Source organism: Eubalaena glacialis, chromosome 5 (genome assembly GCF_028564815.1).
Source record: "Eubalaena glacialis isolate mEubGla1 chromosome 5, mEubGla1.1.hap2.+ XY, whole genome shotgun sequence".
Taxonomy (NCBI): Eukaryota; Metazoa; Chordata; class Mammalia; order Artiodactyla; family Balaenidae; genus Eubalaena; species Eubalaena glacialis.
Window position 1 is genome coordinate 126,683,409 of NC_083720.1, and position 24,793 is coordinate 126,708,201.

Sequence of the window (24,793 nt, forward strand, 5' to 3'; positions counted from 1 at the left end):
AAGTCAGGGAGCCTGATTCCTCCAGCTCCATTTTTCTTCCTCAAGATTGCTTTGGCTATTTGGGGTCTTCTGTGTTTCCATACAAATTGTGAATTTTTTTGTTCTAGTTCTGTGAAAAATGCCATTGGTAGTTTGATAGGGATTGCATTGAATCTGTAGATTGCTTTGGGTAGTATAGTCATTTTCACAATGTTGATTCTTCCAATCCAAGAACATGGTATATCTCTCCATCTGTTTGTCATCTTTAATTCCTTTCATTAGTGTCTTATAGTTTTCTGCATACAGGTCTTTTGTCTTCTTAGGTAGGTTTATTACTAGGTATTTTATTCTTTTTTGTTGCAGTGGTAAATGGGAGTGTTTCCTTGATTTCTCTTTCAGATTTTTCATCATTAGTGTATAGGAATGCAAGAGATTTCTGTGCATTAATTTTGTATCCTGCTACTTTACCAAATTCATTCATTAGCTCTAGTAGTTTTCTGGTAGCATCTATAGGATTCTCTATGTATAGTATCATGTCATCTGCAAACAGTGACGGTTTTACTTCTTCTTTTCCAATTTGAATTCATTTCTTTTTCTTCTCTGACTGCTGTGGCTAAAACTCCCAAAATTGTGTTGAATAACAGCGGTGAGAGTGGGCAACCTTGCCTTGTTCCTGATCTTAGTGGAAATGGTTTCAGTTTTTTACCATAGAGAATGATGTTGGCTGTGGATTTGTCATATACGGGCTTCATTATGTTGAGGTAGGTTCCCTCTATGCCTACTTCTGGAGAGTTTTTATCATAAATAGGTGTTGAATTTTGTCAAAAGCTTTTTCTGAATCTACTGAGATGATCATATAGTTTTTATCCTTCAATTTGTTAATATGGGGTATCACATTGATTGATTTGTGTATACTGAAGAATCCTTGCATTCCTGGGATAAACCCCACCTGATCATGGTGTATGATCCTTTTAATGTGCTGTTGGATTCTGTTTGCTAGTATTTTGTTGAGGATTTTTGCATCTATGTTCATCAGTGATATTGGCCTGTAGTTTTCTTTTATTGCGACATCTTTGTCCGGTTTTGGTATCAGGGTGATGGTGGCCTCATAAAATGAGTTGGGGAGTATTCCTCCCTCTGCTATATTTTGGAAGAGTTTGAGAAGGATAGGTGTTAGCTCTTCTCTAAATGTTTGATAGAATTCGGCTGTGAAGCCATCTGGTCCTGGGCTTTTGTGTGTTGGAAGATTTTTAATCACAGTTTCAATTTCAGTGCTTGTGATTGGTCTGTTTATATTTTCTATTTCTTCCTGGTTCAGTCTCGGAAGGTTGTGCTTTTCTAAGAATTTGTCCATTTCTTCCAGGTTGTCCATTTTATTGGCATATAGTTGCTTGTAGTAATCTCTCATGATCCTTTGTATTTCTGCAGTGTCCGTTGTTACCTCTCCTTTTTCATTTCTAATTTTATTGATTTGAGTCTTCTCCCTTTTTTTCTTGATGAGTCTGGCTAATGGTTTATCAATTTTGTTTATTGTCCCAAAGAACCAGCTTTTAGTTTTATAGATCTTTGCTATTGTTTCCTTCATTTCTTTCTGATCTGATCTTTATGATTTCTTTCCCTCTGCTAACTTTGTGTTTTTTGTGTTCTTCTTTCTCTGATTGCTTTATGTGTAAGGTTAGGTTGTTTATTTGAGATGTTTCTTGTTTCTTGAGGTAGGATTGTATTGCTATAAACGTCCCTCTTAGAACTGCTTTTGCTGCATCCCATAGGTTTTGGGTCGTCGTGTTTTCATTGTCATTTGTTTCTAGGTATTTTCTGATTTCCTCTTTGGTTCTTCAGTAATCTCTTGGTTATTTAGTAGAGTATTGTTTAGCCTCCATGTGTTTTAGAGATTTTTTAGAGATTTTTTTTTTCTGTAATTGATATCTAGTCTCATAGCGTTGTGGTTGGAAAAGATACTCGATACAATTTCAATTTTCTTAAATTTACCAAGGCTTGATTTGTGACCCAAGATATGATCTATCCTGGAGAATGTTCCATGAGCACTTGAGAAGAAAGTGTATTCTGTTGTTTTTGGATGGAATGTCCTATAAATATCAATTAAGTCCATCTTGTTTAATGTGTCATTTAAAGCTTGTGTTTGTTTATTTTCATTTTGGATGATCTGTCCATTGCTGAAAGTGGGGTGTTAAAGTCCCTGACCATTATTGTGTTACTGCCAATTTCCCCTTTTATGGGTGTCAGCATTTGCCTTATGTTATTGAGGTGCTCCTATGTTGGGTGCATACATATTTACAACTGTTATATCTTCTTTTTGGATTGATCCCTTGATCATTATGTAGTTCCCTTCTTTGTCTCTTGTAATAGTCTTTATTTTAAAGTCTATTTTGTCTGATATGAGAACTGCTACTCCAGCTTTGTTTTGATTTCCATTTGCATGGAATATCTTTTTCCATCCCCTCACTTTCAGTCTGTATGTGTCCCTAGGTCTGAAGGGGGTCTCTTGTAGACAGCATATATATGGGTCTTGTTTTTGTATCCATTTAGCGAGCCTGTGTCTTTTGGTTGGAGCATTTAATCCCTTCACATTTAAAGTAATTATCAATATGTATGTTCCTATTACCATTTTCTAAATTGTTTTGGGTTTGTTTTTGTAGCTCTTTTCCTTTTCTTGTGTTTCCTGCCTAGAGAAGTTCCTTTAGCATTTGTTGTAAAGCTGGTTTGGTGGTGCTGATTTCTCTTAACTTTTGCTTATCTGTAAAGGTTTTAATGTCTCCACTGAATCTGAATGAGATCCTTGCTGGGTAGAGTAATCTTGGTTGTAAGTTTTTCCCTTTCATCACTTTAAGTATGTCCTGCCACCCCTTCTGGCTTGCAGAGTTTCTGCTGAAAGATCAGCTGTTAACCTTATGGGGATTCCCTTGTATGTTATTTGTTGCTTTTCCCTTGCTGCTTTTAATATTTTTTCTTTGTATTTAATTTTTGGCAGTTTGTTTATTATGTGTCTTGGCATGTTTCTCCTTGGATTTATCCTGTATGGGACTCTCTGTGCTTCCTGGACTTGCGTGGCTATTTTCTTTCCCATGTTAGGGAAGTTTTCAACTATAATCTCTTCAAATATTTTCTCAGTCCCTTTCTTTTTCTCTTCTTCTTCTGCAACTCCCATAATTCGAATGTTGGTGCGTTTAATGTTGTCCTGGAGGTCTCTGAGGCTGTCCTCAATTCTTTTCATTCTTTTTTCTTTATTCTGCTCTGCAGTAGTTATTTCCACTATTTTATCTTCCAGGTCACTCATCCGTTCTTCTGCCTCAGTTATTCTGTTACTGATTCCTTCTAGCGAATTTTAAATTTCATTTATTGTGTTGTTCATCATTGTTTGTTTGCTCTTTAGTTCTTCTAGGTCCTTGTTAAACGTTTCTTTCATTTTCTCTATTCTATTTCCAAGATTTTGGATCATTTTTACTATCATTACTCTGAATTCTTTTTCAGGTAGACTGCCTATTTCCTCTTCATTTGTTTGGTCTGGTGGGTTTTTACCTTGCTCCTTCATCTGCTGCATATTTCTCTGTCTTCTCATTTTGTTTAACTTACTGTGTTTGGGGTCTCCTTTTCCCAGGCTGCAGGTTCATAGTTCCCGTTGTTTTTGCTGTCTGCCCCCAGTGGGTGAGGTTGGTTCAGTGGCTTGCGTAGGCTTCCTGGTGGAGGGGACTGGTGCCTGTGTTCTGGTGGGTGGGGCTCGATCTTGTCTTTCTGGTGGGCAGGACCACGTCTAGTGGTGTGTTTTGGGGTATCTGTGAACTTAGTATGATTTCAGGCAGCCTCTCTGCTAAAGGGTGGTGTTGTGTTCCTTTCTTGCTAGTTGATTGGCACTGGGCATCCAGCACTGGAGCTTGCTGGTCGTTGAGTGGAGCTGGGTCTTAGGGTGAGATGGAGGTCTCTGGGAGAGCTCTCGCCGATTGATATTACATGGGGCTGGGAGGTCTCTGGTGGTCCAATGTGCTGGACTCAGCTCTCCCACCTCAGAGGCTCAGGCCTGACACCCGGCCAGAGCACCAAGACCCTGTCAGCCGCACAGCAGTGAATGTGGCGGTCTCCGTTATGAAGTCAGATTACGAGGGTCTACAGTAGCTGATCAGCTAGAACAGGCTGACTTGGGAGCACTCTGTCTACGAGGCTATCTCCAGCAGCCCGTGGCTGAAAGAGTAGGTCTTCGCATGCGCTGCCAGAATCTTGAACGTTTATATAGAGGTCTTCGCTGGGTTCAGTCACGGATTTGGTACAGGTGGTCTCAAGAACACCTTACTCTCTCAAGGCTGTGTGCTTGAAACAGCTCCTACGCCTGAGGGTCTACAAGCTGCAGAAAGACAAGACTGCCCGGGGCCGCGTGCAAGCCGTGATTCTTGCCACGAGCCCTGCTGCTGCCGTCGTGGAAGTGAGTGTATCTTTATTATACTATACCTTCTATCATTTTATTTAAAAAATGAGTGAAGCTTGAGAAAATAACACCATCTCCTGCAGCTTTTGCTGACTTATCAATCTTGCGCTATATTTAATGAGAGATAAATGCCAAGAACCTTTCTGAAAGTGAAAATTATGAGAGAAATATGCTCTGAGAATTTCCCTATAGTCCTTATTCTCTTTCTTTTTCTTAAATGACATCATAGTGTCATGTGAAGATATCCAGAGAAGCTCTCTCAGTGTTGCAATGAAGCATGGTAAGATAAACAAAATAAACAATTTTACACTATGTAAAACATTTATTCTGTGTGTGTGTGTGTGTGTGTGTGTGTGTGTGAAGCATGGGCTATTACTCATTTATTTAAAGTTCAGATAGCAAAATTTAAAGTATAAAAACCCTGAAACATCACTGATTCCAATGATCACTGTTTTCTTATTTATCTTTACTTCTGTTGAAAATTTTAAAATGAATTAGTTGGGTTAACAAAATAACATGGACAACTTAAATTTGGAAGAGATGAAATGTATAAATTTTTAAAAGGAGTTCTATGGCAAGGAGGGATATTACTGCACCCACTGACAAAAAGTGACTCACAAACACACTCAGAATTATACTTCACATTTGGAGATCAGAGCATATATTTACCTTTCTGAACCTTGTCACAGAGAAGATAAATCTCTTCCCCTCCAGTTACGCATCCAGCTGTCCTGTCCATCCTTACTATTTTCAAGTTGGAGGCATTGGGGGCTTCTGTCCACAGGAGAAAAACAACAAACTTCATGATTTATCCTCAGCTTCACACGCTAACCTCCTATGAGGGACCTTAACCAAAGCGTACATTAACCAAAAGAAAGTTTAAATAGATGCTTTCACTCATACTGCTTTAACAAGGATATAAATAAAACAAAATTGCCTTCTGAAACCCTCAGAGCACTTCTTGGGCATGGCTCATTCATTATCACCAAAACAGATGAGACACAAAGGAGCAGTATTTGTTTCTCCCACTAACACAGTAAGAGAGATTAATAGACAAAGAGAAAGAAATTTTCTGATGTTTCAGGAAGTTCCAAGCTAATGGATGTGTGGAATTTCAATAAGGTCAAGACTTTAACCCCAAACTTATGTCCATGATACTGATATACCATTTACAAGAGTCCTAGAAATTTAGGAAAAGCACAGTTTTCTAAAACTATTTATTAATTTTTATTCTACAGAAAAGAAAAATGAAGATGTTATATTTCTTCTCCCCAAACGAAATTAGAATTCTGTGTGGTTAAGGGGTAAAAGTTTTGTGTGGTAATAGTATAAGGCTTCCTTTTTTTTTTTGGCTCCAACAGCTGCATTTTAAAGTGATCTTTGGTATACGAGTCTACATCAGTTTATAAAGCTTTCACTTCCCTTCAAACATGTTTAAATTAGAGAAATCAGTTAGTTGTTGTACTTGGGGCATGGCGTTTTCTACTTAGACCAAACTCTATAACCTTTCAAGGAGCCTAAATACTGCCCTTGTAGACTTTTTGGAAATATCTGTTTAATAAATCCCATGCATACCAAGTAAGAAATTAGCATGGTAAATGCTGAAGACCACTGTAAAACTCTTTCAAAAACTCCAGGAACTATAGACTGAAATAGAATTTTGAAGCTACGAAACATCTGTACTGCTCACTTAGTTAACCTGAAGTTCCTAACTTGATAAAGGTATAACATGCAAGAATGAAAATGGATAAGAATAAGAGTTGTCTTTTATTAACTTGTCTTCAGAGCCCCAATTGAGATACTTTTCTCATCTAAGAGCACCAACAATATATCCTCATAGTAAGGAATTCATAAATAATAAGAGATTTGGCATTGCACGTAGAAGACTACAACGATGATCTGAGGAAGATTTATTGAGCACCTCACAATATTTCACTTTTAATCTCGACATCAAATTTTAAGCTAAATGTCAGTGTTCTCATTTTGTAAGATGATAAATGTGAGGCTCCAAGTGATTAAGTTACTTGCCCCAGGAATCAGAGCTAGTCAGTAACTGCCGGGGCCGGGCTGGAAGTCTGTTCTTGACTTTACAGCAAGCTGCCTCCTGTCAGAAGTCAGGTACTCACTGCTGTCGTAGATGGCGTCCGATACCACGGGTTCCAGGCGCCTCGTGAAGCTGCCGGTGCTGTCTGGAAGGAAAGCTGTAAACATAAGCCGCACCACGCTGAGGTCCATCTCCTTTGTCTGCTGAAGAGCTGCCTGGCGGATGATCTCCTTTTCCCGATCTAGGACCAGACAACATAGGGTATTCATGCCCAGGGAAAGAGTAAAGCGTGAACGTTTTAGATAGGATGCTTTTATAAAGCCCAAATAAAGAACATCAACTTAAAATAAAAGTCTATTTTTTTTTCTTTTGAAATTCTTCATGTCGCTAATACAATTTTAAGAATTATCTATTTATGTCATCCAAACGTAAAGGCATCAAAAAAAGGCCTGCATTTTCTCTGGATCACAGTAAAAACTGTCCTGCATGTGTCAAACTGCCTCTCTCCTATCTTCCCCTGCCCTGTCCCAAGACACAAAGGATGTGATGGAATGGAATGCAGTAGCCTGACTATGCCTCAGTTGTGTGGAGGAATGTGAAAATTAAGTATTCCAAAAGCTCTCTGAGCGCAGGGACTGTATTCATCCCACAGTGCCCGGCACAGTACCTGGCACTAAGCAAGTACAACTCAAAAAGTGCTTTTAAGGAGCCGAATGACTCCACTGCACTTGGCTCCTTCCCTGCTGATGGAGCTTTCATACTGATGGACATAATCGTACGTAACTTATAATATCATAAGAGGTGATAATTCAAGTGATAAGTACTATAAAAGAGCTACAGTTGAAGTGATATGAAACTTCAAAGGAGGGGAGAATCCAGAGGCTTTGGAGCAGAAGAGGCATTGCTCTAAATCTTGAAAGGATGGTAGAACTTGAACTTAGGAGGAGAATGAAAAAAGGCATCCCAGGAAGAGGAAAGAGCAGGACTGGAAAGACTGTGCCAAAGAGAGAAAGTGAGAAATTGTGGTGCTTCTATGGTGTAGTTCGGTTTAACAAGAAGGGGTGTAGTGGGAAACAAAGTTGGAAATGCAGATTGGGGCCAGCTCTTGGGAGGCCTAAAATGCCAGGGTATGGAATTTGGATTCTGGACGCAACAGGGAGACACTGAGTAGTGGTGACCTATAGGCTTCAGTAAGATCCATCTGGCCATAGGGTGTAAACTAGATTAGAAGTGGGGAGGGACAGAGACAGGGCATCAAAAAATGGAGTGAGGAGGGGAACTCCAGAGAGCACAGAATCGCTGGACCACGAACTGGAGATGCAGCAGAGGCGAGAAGGAGGACTCAAAGATGATGTGAAGGTTTTGAGGATGAATATCAGAAGACAGAACATGTCTAACGGGAAAATGATTGTCTTTGGACTGCCTGAGTATGAGCTGGTGACAGGATGACCAGACGAAAGGACAACACATAAAAGCAGAAATGGCATATGTGGTGGAACAAGGATTAGGGTTGAAAGAAAAAAATATAAGTGAAGGCAGGAAAACATAAAATCATAGCATTTTTATGATAAAGAGGATAGCTTACAATGTGCCTGAAGAGCCCAAAGAAAGAAAGATTCCTTATAATAAGGTGAGCTGGGGGAGGTATAACAGAGCAGGTGTTCTTTGAACCATGTCTTGAATTCTCAATTAGTTCTGACAGGTTGAAAAGGGAAGGGTGGGGTGTTTTTGGTAGAGGAAGACACATACAAAGGTATGAGTATGCATCAGTGTTCAGGGGGCAGTGATGGGGAGAGGTGGGTACAGGTGGGACCTCAGATAAAGCTGGAAAGGGGGCTGAGGCCCGGCTTTGTATGCCAGGCTATGGAGGTACAGATTTTATTCTAGAAGTAGCAGGATGCCATCAAAGGTTTCTGAGCAGGGAAAGGGTGAGAGCAGCTTGGGGTACAGACCAGGAGAAGGAGAAACCTGGGGCATAAGATGAGCACACGGTCTACACACAGGACAAGGAGAGCCAGAGCTCTCAAAGGAGCAAGGCTGGGAGAGCGATACTCACCTGTGAGCTGCCGGTCTCCTCCACCTTCTGCTTGTAAATAGGCAAGATCAGGATGCACCAGAAGTCCGGGATTATAGCCCCTTATACATGCATCTGTCATTCGTGCTTCCAGTGTTTCAAATACTTTTTTCTTTGTCACGTGAAGTATACCCAGGTTTGCAAAGCTGGAGAAAAAACAGTAACAGCAACAACAACCGGAATTAGGCAGTCAGTGACTAGAGAGTCCGGTTTTACCTTAGCTAAGTGGATTGAGAAAAAATGCACAGGCCCTCAATCACTGGCCCTCAAACACATGACTATTTCTGCAGTGAAACATACAAAGCAGACTCACCAAATGGAATAATAAAGACCGTAACCAGCTGCACATCATGTCAGGCTGGGTTTTGCCACCAAATCAGTCTGTGGTAAACTTAGAAAAATCTTTTCGTTTTCAAAGTTTATTAGACTTGCAAATTATGAATAGGGAGCGGGGTATACATATCTTAATAAGAAAGTCTTACCTAGACTCATTTTAAAGTATTTTTCTAGGAGAGTTGTATAAAAAGAAATTTTAATTCCAAATATACTAACTTTTCTAACTTTTTAAAAAAGAACACGCAAAATACTATATTTAGGAGATTTTTTTTCTTTTGGCTTATCCCTGGGTTTCTAGACGGGATTTAAAGTCTACCAGGAATCCCATCTCCTCCTGGGCTATCTCTAAGGTTGGAATTATTTATGACTACTAGAATGTCCAACTCTACATGTACTCAGTCTTGAGGTATACTTTCAATCAGGGATGGAGAACTTTTTATATTGTGAAGCCTACATATCCATAAAACAAAATATGTTAACATGCTAATTAAAGCAATTAAAGGGATTTTTAAATATATAAAATGTTCCAGCCATTCATTTTTTAAAATAAAGTACATGAAACAAAGAAGTGTATTCAATAAATGTAATACAACAAACAAACAAAAAAGCACTTTACCAAGGAGACTCATTCGTTCAACAAATATTTATTTTGCTCCTTAGTACCAGGCAGCGTCCTGGGTGCTTCTGTCAACACTAAAGGAATCCCTACCTTCATGGAGTTTATATGCTAGTGCAACAACAGAGAGGAAACAAACAAGTAAATTTTATAATTTAAAAGGTAAAAAGTGTTACCAAGAAAAATAAAGTAGGAATGGGGAAGAGGAAAGGCAGTAGTAGAAGGCACGACACTTAAAAATAGGAAGAGGCCAGACAGGGCCTCACTGAAAAGATGTCAACTGAACAAAGACTTGAAGGAAGTAGGGGGTGAGACATGGATATATGGAAAAAGAACATTTGAGGTGGAAGGAACAGCAAGTACAAAGACCCTGAGGTAGGATCATGCCTGGTGTCCACAAGACAACAATGGCAAACAGGCCAGTGTGGCTGGAGTGAGATGAACAAGGGGTCAGTAGTAAGTAAGGAGTTCCAAGAGATAAGTGGGGCACAGTTCTTTTAAAGCCTTGTAAGCTTTTGTAAGGACTCTTCTTTTCCTCTGGCTTTTACTCAGAAAGAAAAAAATATATTAGCAGGAATATTAGAGGAAAGATAGAAATATTATGATAACTGGATCAAATGAAATAAAGAATAAGATAATGTTGGAAGACTAGATAAACTAGGGGAAGAAAACATAGGAGGTGAAGGCAGAATGAGATGAGCATTCATACAGAGGCCCAGAGATGAAATGATACAGGTGTACAGACAGTGATGAAAAAAAGTAGGACAGCTGAGACAGACACCGAAAAGAAAATACAGAATATAAGCCCCTTGAGAGCAGAGATATCCAGTGACTAGAGACCTGGGTGCTTAATAAATGTCTACTGGATAAATAAATGCATGAATTAATCCAGCACAGAAAAACACGCAATATGACACATTGATATGCATGGAGGCACACGGGGATTTTCAGAACCAACACCTCCATATTTTGGCCTTTTAGGCTTTACGCCTATACAGACACCCATAACTACAGGAAAATGAGGCTGATCTTCTAGGTAACAGCAATGATAAACACGTGTGCAGCACTTTACCACCTAGAAAGTGCTTTTCATGTATATTATCTAATCTCTGTGAAAAGTCATCATCTGTATTTTTCATTATGTGAATAATGGATTTACTCTGGAAATAAATGAAACAATACAGAAGTCAGTCTTCCACCTTAGGTAATGATAGAGCAACACAGACCGATTGAACCTCGCATTTTAAACAACAAAAAACATATGAAAAAATAGTTTTCAGACACTGGACAATAGGTGGCATAGGACAGTGAGCCTTAAGAAAAGGAAAACAAATAAGGTGAATCCTAAAATTATGCTGCCTTAATATCTAGAGAGAGCTTCCAGGCTGCAGTAAGGAAGGGGGAGCCCAAACAGGGCCTGCTGATCTCCCTGAGTTTAGGAGACAAAGGAGGTCAACAAGGGTAGAATTCACAGGCCGATACCAGAGAAGAAAGAACCACATACCGAGAGACACTCAGAGCATGTGTGTGAGGAAATGACCCAAGGCTGGGAAAAGAACAATCAGAAGCACAGGCAAAACAGTCCCTGGAGCACACACATGGCTAGAATAGTTCAAGAAATCTTGTGATACACGAAGTATTAGGGTGTACAGTCAGAAAGGTATTGCCTTTGTAATGGCATCAAGTTAACCCTAGACTAAAGGCTGCTCTGGTCTCCCTAAAAAGGCTTAATAGTAATCTAGAAAGGATCAAGCTATTCCCAAATTTAACTTCATCCCAATGCTCAAAAATATTTAGAAGCATAGAAAATAAAAAATCCAACTACCCACAATCCAAAATTCAAAATGTCTACCAACCAATCAAAAATTACCAGGCATACAAAGAAACAGGAAAATATAACTCATAATGAGGATAAAAATCATTCAATAGAAACAGATCCAGAAATGAAATGAGACAGAAAACAGAATTTGTAGATAAGTACACGGAAAAGCTATGAGAGATATACTCCATATGGTTGAGAAGAAAGCATTAGTATACGGAGAGGCATGGAAGATGTAAAAAAGACCCCCCCCCCCAAACCCACAGAGATGAAAACTACAACGTCTGGGAAGAAAAACACACCAGATGGGATTAAGAACATATTAGACAGTACAGACAAAAAGATTAGTGAACTTGAGGACACAGTAATAAAACTATCTGAAATGAAACAGAAAAAGATGAAAAAAATTTTAAAAAGAAGAGATCATTAATGAGCTGTGGCACAATTTCAAATGGCCAAATATACATGAGGTTGATGTTTCACAAAAGAGAGGAGTGGATGGAAAAGATATTTTAAAAAATAATGGCCGAAAAGTTTTAAAATTTAATAAAAACTATAAACCCAGAGATCCAAGAATCTCAGTGAACCACAAAGCACAAGAAACATGAAGAATACAACACTAAAGCTTATCATAATCAAACTGCTGAAAACTAGTGACGAAGAGAAAATCTGAAAAGCTGATAGAGAAAAAAATGACACACTATGCACAGAGGAATAAAGATAAGAATGACAGGAGACTTCTTTTTGGAAACAAGGCAAGCCAGAAGACAGTGAAGCAGCATATTTTAAGGACATGAAAGAAAAACCCTGTCAACCTGTATTTCTATACTCCTCAAAAATATCTTTGAAAAACAAAAACAAAATAAAGACTTTAAGATGTACAACAACTGAAAGAATTTATCAGCAGCACACCAGTGGTATAAGAAAAATTAAAGGAAGTCAACACATGGGTAAGTATAAAATACTTTTTTTCCCTTATTTAAAAGTTTCTTTAAAAGATAATTGACGACTTAAAGCAAAAATAAAAAACAATATATGGTGGGATTTACAACATATGCAGATGTAAAATATATGACATAATAGCACAAAGGTCAAGAGAGGGGGAATGAAAATATACTGTTAACATGCTATACATAAAGAGGTATAATGCTACTTGAAGGTAGACGGTGATAAGTTAAAGATGTATAGTATAAACCTAAAACAATGGCTAAAAAATACAAAGAGGTATAAATCTTAAAGGAGATAAATGAAATAACAATCAATTAATCTAAAAGAAGGCAGGAAAAGGGGGAACGAAGAATAGATATGACAAGCGGAAAACAAACAGCAAGATGGCAGATTTAAACACAGCCATATCAGTAACCATATTAAATAAAGATCACCTAAACACCCCACTAAAAGACAGAGTATGTGAGATGGAATACAAAGACCCAACTATATGCAGTGCATATTTACTTTGAATATAAACACACAAAAAGGTTAAAACTAAGAGGATGGGAAAAAAAGTGATCCAAGCTGACATTATTCAAAAGAAAGCTGAAGTAACTATATTAGTTTCAGTCAAGGTAAACTCCAGAGCAAAGAATATTACCAGGAATAAAAAAGAAGGTCATTTCATAATGATAAAGGGATCAATTAATTAAGAGGACATAAGAATCCTAAATTTTTATGCATCTAATAAAAGAGCTTCACAACACAAGAAGCAAAATCTTATAGAACTGAAAAGAGAAATAGATGTATTTATGAATATTGTCAGATTTCAATACTCTTCTCTCAATAATTAATAGAACAAGTAGAGAGAAAATTAGTAAGGAGACAAAAACTTTGAACAAACAACCTGACCCAACTGACATTTACAGAACATGCGTTCAACCTGATCAGACTAAACATTCTTTTTTAAGTGCACCAGGAACATTTACCAAGACAGACCATATTCCCTCCATAAAACAAGCCTCAATACATTTAAAAGGAATCAAATGATACCAAATATTCTCTTACCACAATGGAACTAAATCAGATATCAATAACAAAGTTACCTAGGTAGGAGTATATTTAAATCAAGACTGGCCACGTAATAATTAATTGTTGAAAGTGGGTGACAGGTACAATGAAGGCTCATTATGCTATTCTTTCTACTTTTGTATATGTTTGGAAATTTCTATAATAAAATGCAAAAGAAAAATGAGAGCAGACATTATTAGCATAAAAAACAGAAAAAAACAAGGATCATAAATGTTAACATATGAGAATGCAAAATGGTGCAGCCACTTTGGAAAACAACTTGGCAGTTTCTTTTTTTCTTTTTTTTTTTTTTTTTTGCCACACCATGTAGCATGTGGAACTTCCCTGACCAAGGATTGAACCCGTGGCCCCCTGCAGTGGAAGCCCGGAGTCCTAACCAGTGGACCACCAGGGAAGTCCAACTATTTAGCAGTTTCTTATCAAGATAAACGTACTCTTAGCACACATCCCTACAATTCCACTCCTCAGTATTTACCCAAGCCAAGAAAAATGAAAATTTATGTTCACACAAAAGGTGGCTTTGTTCTGAAAAACTGGAAACAAACCAAATGTCCTTCAACAGGTGGATAAACTGTGATATATCAACACAATGCAACAGTGCAACACTACTTATTAACTAAAAGGAATAAACTACTGACAGACTCAGCAATCTGGAGGAATCTGAAATATATTATGCTAAGTGAAACAAGCCAGACCCAAAAAGGCTACATATTGTATGATTACATTTGCATATCATTCTGGAAAAGGCAAAACTATGGGGGTAGAACAGATCAGAGGTTGCCATGGCCTAGAGTTGGGGGGAACCTGACTCCAAAGAGTCACACAGGGATTTTCAGGACGGGAGATGGGGGGAGGGAATGAAACTATTCTACACCTTAATTGTGGTGATTATATGAGTATTTATCAAAACTCATAGAACTGTATACTTTAAAGGGTGAATGTTACAGTATTTAAATTAATTTCAAAAATTTTTAGAAAGAAAGGTTATCACAGTTAATAATGGGTTAGTAATGGGAGTGGGACTACAATCCTGTTTCTTACTCCAAATGCCGTATTCTTACACATCAGTGGTTTTCAAAGTACACTCTCCAGACCAGCAGCATCAGCATCACCCAAGAATTTATTAAAATGCACATTCTTGGGCCTTATCCCAAACCTACTGAATCAGAAACTCTGAGGGTGGGGCTCAGCCATCCGTGTTTCAACAAGCCCTCCAGGTGATTCTGATGGCCCCTAAAGTTTGTGAACCACTGCTCTACACGATGAGACAGGCCAATGAGATCAGAATCTCTGGAAGTAGGGCCTGGCATCAGTATTTTTACAAAGTGACCAAAGGTGACTTTAATTAGCAGCCAGGTTTGAAATCCTCTACGCTGTGCCAGATGCTGCCATCATTGTGATCGTCTGGGAACTGCCTCTGCCCTTTGGCAAGGTTCAAATCCCCAGGTTCTTGGGTTGGGATTCTAAAGTGCCTCCTCCATCTGGCCTTTCTTCCTCTCCAGATTCAAATATTGACTTCACGGCTGGCCTGAGATTTAAAAGCAGCCCTTGACTCACAATACACACCCTAGGTTTGGAAGTTGGATACTTCCAATCTCAGTCCAGACCTTGTCCATTTTCTCCACACAGCTCCTTTTCTGGGCATTAAGGTTGAACCATATGAAACTGCCAGTAGCTGTTTATGGATCTACAAAATAGCAGTTTAATAGTCTGCATTAGTTCATTGAGGGAAGACTTGTTTCTGTTTTGCATTTTTATATTTATATATCTACTTCGACTGCTTACCATTGGTATATGCTGGAAATATTAGTTTAAAAAAAAGAAAAACTTCACATCTCTCTAAATCAGGGCTGCCAGGAAGCAAGCAGAGGGTGTGGTGATTATTGGTGAGGAAGGTGGCTTAAAGCAAAGCCAAGTAACAGTTTCCATTGAATGCAAATTTCAGAGAACTAAAATGCTGTTGAAACAAACTGCTGATATTCAGGATAGAAAATAAAACACCAAACAAAGATTATTTTTATGAGGACAGGCACTAAGGACTAACTAAATAAGTGAGTAGGAAATAAAAAGTCAAAACTAAAGCTAACTAAAAGAAGCTAAAAGGACAACCCCTCCCAAATTAAACCAATCAAACTTACAATCATGACTTAGTTATCTAAAACATGAATAGTTTAATATAGATAACAAAGTACCTTTGAAAATAGAAATTAAATTTTACTGAGAACTCATGCTGAGAGTAAAGTGAAGAGAAACACTCCAAAGAAAGGTCATTCTTTTGGTTTTGATAATTTAGAAGTTATTTATCTTCTCAGTGTCATTTTCCATATACCTTTTTTTTTGGCCACGCCAAGTCCGGCATGCACCATCGTAGTTCCCCAACCAGGGATCGAACGCGTGGCCCCTGCATTGGGAGCGCAGAGTCTTAACCACTGGACCACCAGGGAAGTCCCTCCATATATCTTTTTTGATGTGTTGGATTGATGCCCTGATTATGAATCTATACTCTTAACCTAAACTGTATTGAAAACTGCTTATCATGGTTCTGTTTCTAGTATTGACAAGTCTAAGGAATAACTCTGGCTATCTTCCTAAATTTCTCTATATGCTATTCTTACCTACAAGTTAGAACTAAATAAGAATAATCGTTGACATCCTGTAAATACACATGAGGCAAGTTGGCTCATGTTATTTCATAATATTAGCTAATGTTAGTTCAGCGTAGAATTTGGATGTAAAAGGCTTGGAGGTAGATTCTGTAGCCTAACATTCAGATTTTATAAGGGAAGAAATTAAAGTCCCCAAGAAGTCATGCAAATTGCCCCCAGTCCTACTGTTGTGAGTGACAGAACTGGAAATAGAATTCTGGTTTCCAGACCACCAGCATGAGACTCTTTCTACTAAAATGCAACAGGTTCTGGTATTAGAAACTTAAAAAAAAATGAGAGACAAATGAAATCATGAAGGAAATACTGCATTTTGGGAAACACTGTACGCAAAAGTTTCTCAGTTAAAAATCAAATTATAAAAGGAGTACCAAGGTTTCATAGAGCACTCTGAATGGGAGAGGCTACTGAGTCTACTGTAACTCTTAGGTGGCATCCTCTTGATTACATTTCTTGGTGAAACTGCATAGTATTAGAAAATCCCACAGAGCTATGACCAGACGTCTTGATGATCACATTTACAAGTTTAGATGCTCAAACTGTTGAATGAATGAATTCTTCCAACTACCGAACCCCTCACGCCAGCACTAAAAGAGAGTAACAGATTTCCTCACTTTCCTTGGAGACAGGGAATTTACTTTTACTCCTGCTGTAGGTCCCAAATTAAATAACCATTAGTTCCTCCCCAAATCCTCAAAGACTACTAAGGCAAACCACAGAAACACCAAATTACAGATAACATACTGGAATGTTTATAATAACAAATATTGTTAGTAGGGAACTTCACGTATAATTTCCTCTGAAGGATATGATTATCACACACATTAAACAGGACCAAAGAGAATATACACTTCGTACTGACAGTAGCCTACTCGAGTAAATCTGCAGAGACACTAAGTGATCAATTAGGCCGAAACTCTTTGACAATTACCCTGCATTTCAAAGCTCTCATAGGTCAGTCAGGAACTGTAAGGGTATTCCAAAACAAACGATGAACCAACTGTGACACACAAGAGGAAACAGGCCAGCCTTTCAAGAGGATGTTGAAACAAGTTCATTTAAAGCATAGTTGAATTTTTCAAATCAATTTAGGCTTCTTCCTCCAATCTAGAGTTTTTTTTTTCTCTGACATCAAAAGAATCAGATTTTAGTGACTTAAAAGAAAGCTCTCTAGGTTTTTCACACTTGAAAATTTTAACAGTCAAACAAAGAAATACCAAGGAACGTGAAAGTTCAACCTCCCCAATAACAACCAACTTGAAACCTGATCGGAATTCAAAGCCTGAAATGTTACCATCAGCTTAATTATAGTTGATTTAAACAATTCCTTTCTTTTGAGTGAACAGTCTAGATTAACTGGGATTTTACCGTAAACTATTTAAACCAGTATTAGGAAGCCCTGAAAGATATTCCTGAAAATTAGACAAATTTAATTAAAAATTTCTTTTGAATTGAATTTATTTCTATAATACTTCATTCAGTAAAAATGGCTTGTTTTATCTCTCTGACCAACCCTTAAATGAATATGTCTCTTTGTATTTACATTTCCAGTCTAATGAATGCCTAAACAAATTTGTAATCCTTGGTCGTGCACACTTTAAAAAAAAATTGAAGTATGGCTGCTGTACAATATTATATGTTACAGGTGTACAATATAGTGATTCAAAATTTTTAAAGGTTATACTCTATTTTTAGTTATTATAAAATATTGGCTGTATTCCCCATGTTGTACAATATATCTTTGTAGCTTATTTTATACCTAGTAGTTTGTACGTCTTAATGCCCTACTCCTATATTGCCCCTCCCCCCTTCCCTCTCTCCCCACTCATTTGTTCTCTGTATCTGTGAGCCTGTTTCCTTTTTGTTATACTTACTAGTTTATTTTTTAGATTCCATACATGAGTGATACCATACAGTATTTGTCTTTGTCTGACTTACTTCACTTAGCATAATACCTTCCAGGTCCATCCATGTTGCTGCAAAATTTCATTCTTTTTTATGGCTGAGTAGTATTCTATTGTGTATATGTATATACACACATCTTCATCATATATATATACATATACCACATCTTCTTTATCCATTCATCTGTTGACAGACACTTAGGTTGCTTCCATATTTTGGCAATTATAAATAATGCTGCTATGAACACTGGGGTGCATGTATCTTTTTGAATTAGTGTTTTGGTTTTTTTGGATATATACCCAAGAGTGGAATTGCTGGGTCATATGGTAGTTCTAGTTTTAGTTTTTTGAGAAACCTCCATACTGTTTTCCACAGTGGCTGTACCAATTTACATCCCCACAAACAGTGTTTAAGAGTTCCCTTTTCTCCACATCCTCACCAACATTTGTTCTTTGTGTTCTTTTTGATGACAGCCATTCTGAGAGGTGTGAGGTGGTACCTCATTGTGGTTTTGATTTGCATTTCCCTGATAATTAGCGAGGTCAAGAATCTTTTCATATGCCTGTTGGCCACCTGCAAGTCCTCTCTGGAGAAGTGTCTAATCAGGTCCTCTGCCCATTTTTTAATCCGGTTGTTTGTTATTTTGATGCTGAGTTGAATGAGCTGTTTGTATATTTTGGAGATTAAGCCCTTATCGGTCTTATCATTTCTGTGCACACTTTCTAAGCAGCACAGAACTGAAATAATATTTACCTATCCACTTCATGCTCAACATGTTCACACTGTAAATCGAGAATCCATAGTTCATTAAGGGAATCACCAAAGGTATGAAATCATCCATAAAGTGTTGATTTCTGCTATAGCCAGTTTTCTTCTAATTTGTCCTTATCCTTATTTCCAGAAGGAAAATATTGCTAAAAGTGGCACAAATGCCTCATAGGTCAAGTGACTGTATAATTTATCATCCAAACTGGGCCACTTTTGAGAGTGGAAGAGGGTGCTATAAATAATTAGGCCAGGACCACAGGTACAAAGTGGGTTGTATCAGGGAAATCCAGACCAGTGGGCGCCTTACTCTTCGGCGTCCTCGGAGTCCAAGTGAGAGCTCAAATCTTCATTTTCTGGGGCTCTCGGAGGGTCTTGGAAAGACCCTGAATAAAAAGGGCCTGTTCCCTGGCTGCCCTGTTCGATCTGCACCTCCCTTCCACAACATCACACACCCTCACTTACCCGACCACCATGTCCTTGGGTCCAGCAGTTACAGTGCAGATGCCATCCTCACAGTGTTTTCCCACCAGGCTGTGTGCATGCAGGTGGATGTTTTTTCCATTCGTGACCAACTGAACAATGACCTTTGCAGGTCCCACATAGTTGCAGATCTATATAAGAAGCACATTTCAAAGTGAGCACATCTGACTACATTACAACATGGGAAAACGCTTAAGACAAGCCAGTTAAGTATAAAAAGTATGATATAAAATTTAAGCATATCTGTACATATACGACCACAGCTCGGTTTTGAAAAATATGTGATGAACAAATGATGCGATGGAAATAAATTAAAATGCTAATGGCGGTTGTTTTGGGTGTGAAAGATATTCTGCAGGAAGCAGACCATTTAAAATACAGCACGTATTGTTAAAATTGGAACGAAGAGCACATCTTGGAGGATACTGTATCCCCTTCCTACTAACCAGGTATCCCCTTCCTACTAACCAAGAACACATTTTCAGCTGCACCTTCATTGCACTTTTGGTCATAAAAGGTGGGTAAAAGATCAGTGAGAAGGGTATTGGGGTTGACTGATTGATGGAAATCAAGAGAAGGAAAGAGGTGAGCAGAAAGTGTCCGTCCTAACTCTCTGCCGTGAGATTAGGCAGCAGAGAGAGTCTTGCCCAGGGACCCGGCTATGAAGGTTGGCCATGGACACCCAAGCCCATGGACTTGACCTGCAGTGACCGGTTTCTTTAATTCAAATCAGTGTACTACCTAAGTGCAAACCCTTAGATCTGACACCTGTTTAGCTCTTGTTTTATAAGATTTTTCCATTTAAAGTAATTTATATTTTTTATTGTTATACCTTTAAAATGATGACAAGAGCAATAAAAAGAAAACTGCAAGGAGATAATGACATTTTAAGTAAAGAGAGCTTGGACACCCTTTCTCCTCTAGTTGGTTCTCCAGCCCTCTATAGGAGACCACAGATTCCTTCCTTGAGAAAGCCCCAACACTAAAATCATACTCACAGAAAAGACCAACGGCCTTATTTTTAAACTTCCTGAATATTACAAGTCAGAAACCTGTGATAAATTCAGCCAAATTGTTGGAAATGCACTGTATCTCCTCAAAGGGTGGCCACCCATCCCGGTTTGCCTGGGAATGAGGGGGTTTCGTGGGATGCAGGACTTTCAGGGCTAACAACGAGAAGAGTTGGTCACCCCATCTCCTTAGCTCATATTGTCTCTTTTTGAGGAAGTATATGACCTAAATACAGGACCTCCCAACTATACAATCGTTAAGAAATATTTTAATCTGCACAAGCAACCCTTAGCTCACAAGAAAAAGAAAGTAGATAGAAATCTCATGTAGCAATGGATCCTTGATGGATGTCTTTCTGATATGTACTTGAGGAAGAACCTACGCTTGCCAGTAAAATTGCTTGGAAACAGACAGAATTCCTTTCCACCAATCTACTTCTACTATAAATACCATCAAATGAATTTATATTCCATTGAGGCATGGTTTTGTTAGGATGTTTTCGGTACGGATTTTTTTCCCAATCCAATCTCCCACTGCAAGAGTTGAGGAGAAGTTGATGAGAACTGGGATTATTCCCCAGAGGCTTTTGGGGGAGAGAAGTTTCCTCTCCTGAACAAAGGACAGACTCCCTCTGTCCACAGTGTAGCTCCACTGGAAACCTTAGGGCCTCTCTGCCTGAACCCAGGCTCAGAACCGCTGCAAAAGTTTGCTTCCCAGCCCACTAACACCCCTTCCCAAGGAGCAGGGCCACCTGCAGGAATGTCCTCCAGTCCTTGCAGAGCAAGCTAATCACAAAGAATGCTTAGGATTAAATTAGGTTCTGACCACCTCAGAGCACAAATAAATAATTTCTTAAACAGGTTAAGCACTTAAAAAGCCCCCTGGGCATAAAACCAATCATGAACTTAGTGCTTTCCCTTTTATAACAGGTAGAAAGCCTTTGCCCTTCAGGGTAGGACAGGGAATGAAAAGTTCTGGGTTTGCTCCAAAGTTGGCTGTTGTCCCTACATACTCCCTGGATTGCTGATGTCAGTTCTGTGTCTTGGTGTCAACATCTGAAATCAGCCTTTGTTATGATGACATATTTCACAGGGATTTCTTCAACAGTAAATAAACAGTGAAAGAGCATGAAATAGACCATGTAATTTCACTTTTAAGTGCACTGAGCATAGGAATGCAACAGTGTAAGGCATGACGAAATGCTTCACTTGGGTGAAATCAGGTAGGCTTTCCACGTAAGCAGGACACCAGAAGGAATCCATCCATTAAAGCCCAATCCCTTTGGATATCTGGACCCTTCAACGTTACCACTATGAAGAAATCAGTCACAGGCACTGAAGGAAAGAGGTGGGAGGTCTCCTCAAAAAGTACTCACATCTTTTTCTTGCTATTACTTCATGATCGAAGGGTGGCAAGAATGAGGAACTGGGTAGTCTCTGAGGTAAAAGGGCCTGAGAAATGTGCCAATGACTAATGTGCTGTTTGATCCATTTGAAAGAGTTCAAGTCAGCATGGCATCATCTGGTTTTTCACATAGGCCACAGGGCAACGACAGGGAGGCCCCTGGGTTTTGTGGACTTTCCAAAATACTGACTGAAGGAAGAAAGCTGAGGCATGGGGACACACAAAAAAATACTATTTTCTATTTTCAGGCTCTATGGCTAATGAAGACAGTGGAATTCTACCTTAGGGGAGGGAATACTTCATAAAATGCCACCAATGACTGAGAGCTATTTGCAACTGACTCAGAAATTCATTTGTTCTATGGAGAATCAGATTATTTTTATTCAGCCTCCCTTTTACTTCTTTGCATAGTGGTTCCCTTGAAAATTAAGTTTATAGAAAGCAACTGTATCTGCCAGAAAGGGTGGGTTATTTTTTAAAGAGCCTGAGCATAGCAAGCTTTTAATAAACACTAATGGCTTAAATACAAGTTAAGCTATCACTTAGAGCCAAGGAGACAAAGGTGACCATAAGCTACCAAGGGACACAGGAACAGCAGGTACTTGACAGACAGACTAGCTAGGTTTGAAGACAGTTCCACCATTTACTAGTTCTGTGACCTTGGGCAGTGTTCAGCTCCTCATCTGTAAGATGGGGATAATAACAGGACCTCACAGGTTTGTTATGAGGAGTAAATACATTAATGCACGTGAAGTCTTGAAGACCACTGCCCAGTAAATAACAGCAATACACAGTGTTAACCACTACCTTATTACTGTAATACATTCCTCTACCTAGAGACCTTTAAATAATACAACTGCCCTGAGGTGAATGTTTATAAATCCCGTTTAAAGGCAGGTGGCTGGAATAAATGACCAATTCAGGCCACTTCTATTCCTAGGGTAAGCCTTTTTTCTAGAGTGACATATTTTACTGGGCTTTGTTATTTATTTATTTTAGTAATAATTATGTTATTGTAGTAACAGCTATCATTCTTGGAGGTGCTCAGGATTCCTTGGCTTCCTTGACGAAATCAAGCCTTTCTTCCAGGAGCTTTATGACTCAATACCTACCGATGACCACAGGCTAGATCTGCTTTTTGAGTAAGAAACAGAAACCAAGTATCTCAGACAATACCAAACTTAGTCAAATCACCTCCTTTTATTTAAAGCAACTAACTCTGCCATGCTCTGGAAAAGTGCATACTGGTTCTTTAAAGGTGATTAAGAGAAGTAATCTAGAATTTTCTAAGAATCAGATTTTGAAAGGTCCACTTTACTTGCTGAGTTAATTTGGACATATCACTTTGGCAGAAGGTAGAGTCAACATGAATATGAGACGTGACACATGAAGTAGTTCTTTTCTGCTGAGTTTTTCCTCATGAAGTGATGATGATGATACTTGAAGAAGAGGAGGAGGAGGGAAAAATCCACACTTTTCAAACAGAAATCTACCCTAACTTTACTTGTGTATCGAACTTTGACCTCTACTGCTAAAGCAGCAGAGGAATGTGGTTAAATTCAAGAGCTCTGACGCCAGGCTGCTGTGCTCAAATCCCTCTGTTGTCACTTAATAGCTGGGCCAGCAGGGAAGGATGGTTAACATCACTGGACATCAGCTTCTCCACCTTTAAAATGAAAGTAATAATACATTTGCTTTCATAGGATTGTTTTTAAGGATTAAATGAGTTAAGTGCTGGGCACCTAACAGGATTAGCAATCTCAAATATAAACCCTCTCTCCTATCCAGGCTATTACCTCACCGACAACCAAAATGTATCCATTTATTCAGTGAGTACTTATTAAGCCCCTTCTATGTCCCATGCACTGCAGTAGGTCAGGGAGTGGAGGGATACAGACATAACTCCTGTTCTTATGGGAATTAAAGAGTAGGACCGATACTAATCAAAAATATCATAAATAAACGTTAAGTGCATAACTATGAAGCACTTACACAGGACACGCAGAACAGGGATGTGACCTGGTCAGGAAGTCAGAGAAAGCTCCTTGAGGGAGTAATGAGGGCTGAGCTCTCAAAGAAGAGTAAGAATGTAACTAGGGACAAGGGGGTGGGTAGGGGTTGCGAAGAGCATTGCTGGCAGGGAAAGCAGCACAAACGAAAGCTCTGCGGTGACAGTCCGACTCATCATCTCCTCAGTCGTACTTACTACCACCCCTCAGGGTTTCCTTCCCGTGGTTCCTACCACCTGGGGGTGTCCCTTCCTTCTCTTCCCTGTGTAGAACCAACCATTCTTCAAGGGTACAACCTAAATCTGAATCTTCCATGACACTCCCTTCACCACTTTAGCCCACAAAACTCCACCACTGTCCCTTTTTTGGGGAATGTGATAGGAAGAGGGCAGGAAAATTATACAGAGTTTATTGCAACAGGAAGACGGTAAAACCAACTGGCAAGTGAAGGGTTACTGTCTTACCTTTCTTGCTTGTTAAAGTCCCAGAGCACATCTACCTATACTTCCTCACTTTCTGTTTTTATGGAAGGGAAGGGGACTTGTTAACTCAGCCCATCTTCACATCAGCCCTGCGGGATCAGTAGTGCCACCCCATTCCACAGCCAAGGGAACTGAGGCACATTACGATGAACTAAACTGCCATCATTCCTGTAACTGGAGTGATTGGGCAGCCCTTTGAACTTGGGTCTGTCCACCTTCTCTTTTATAAAAAGGGGCTGTTTCCCTCCTGGATTTCCCAATGACCACCGTCAGTGGTTCACTAACCACTTCAAAGCCCGTTCACATTTTCCATTACACTGGCTACCACTTGGCTTAATCACTTTTTCTTCTGTGTATGTCCAGTGTGCACAGTGTTTTATAGCTCTCCTTTGCCTGGCACAGTGTTCATGACAGTTATCCCTGAAAAACCTGTTTGTTTGGTTTTGTTGGTGTGTGTTGTGGGGAGGAAGGTCTCAGTGAGAGGTGTGAGATGGCAGAAGTGCACTTGTCCCTTTGTAAGGCTTATTTCTAAACAAAATCGTGCCACAGACATTATTAAACTGTGCATTGATTCTCCTCTGTTACGGTGCAAGTCATATTACAAAATGAAGAAAAAGGAGAAGGAGGAGGACAAGGGAAGGGGGGGAGGGAGAGGAGGAGGAGGAGGAAAGAAAAGAACACTATTTTCATAATATACCTCCTCTCAGTGATGCAAAAGAGACTTTAGTGTTCTTTATTCTTTATTA

General features: G+C 39.0%; 1 protein-coding gene across 3 annotated transcripts in view; it reads right to left on the reverse strand.

Annotated features, from left to right (window-relative positions):
- NFKB1 (nuclear factor kappa B subunit 1) overlaps positions 1 to 24,793 on the reverse strand; it is a 127,930-nt gene that overhangs the window by 36,702 nt on the left and 66,435 nt on the right. For all 3 annotated transcript variants that reach the window (XM_061192590.1, XM_061192591.1, XM_061192589.1), the window contains exons 6-9: positions 19,124 to 19,272; positions 8,515 to 8,678; positions 6,541 to 6,699; positions 5,084 to 5,188 (exon numbers count right to left, since the gene is read on the reverse strand). In XM_061192590.1, the coding sequence (XP_061048573.1) occupies positions 5,084 to 5,188; positions 6,541 to 6,699; positions 8,515 to 8,678; positions 19,124 to 19,272 (577 nt within the window). The remainder of the gene's footprint in view (positions 1 to 5,083; positions 5,189 to 6,540; positions 6,700 to 8,514; positions 8,679 to 19,123; positions 19,273 to 24,793) is intronic.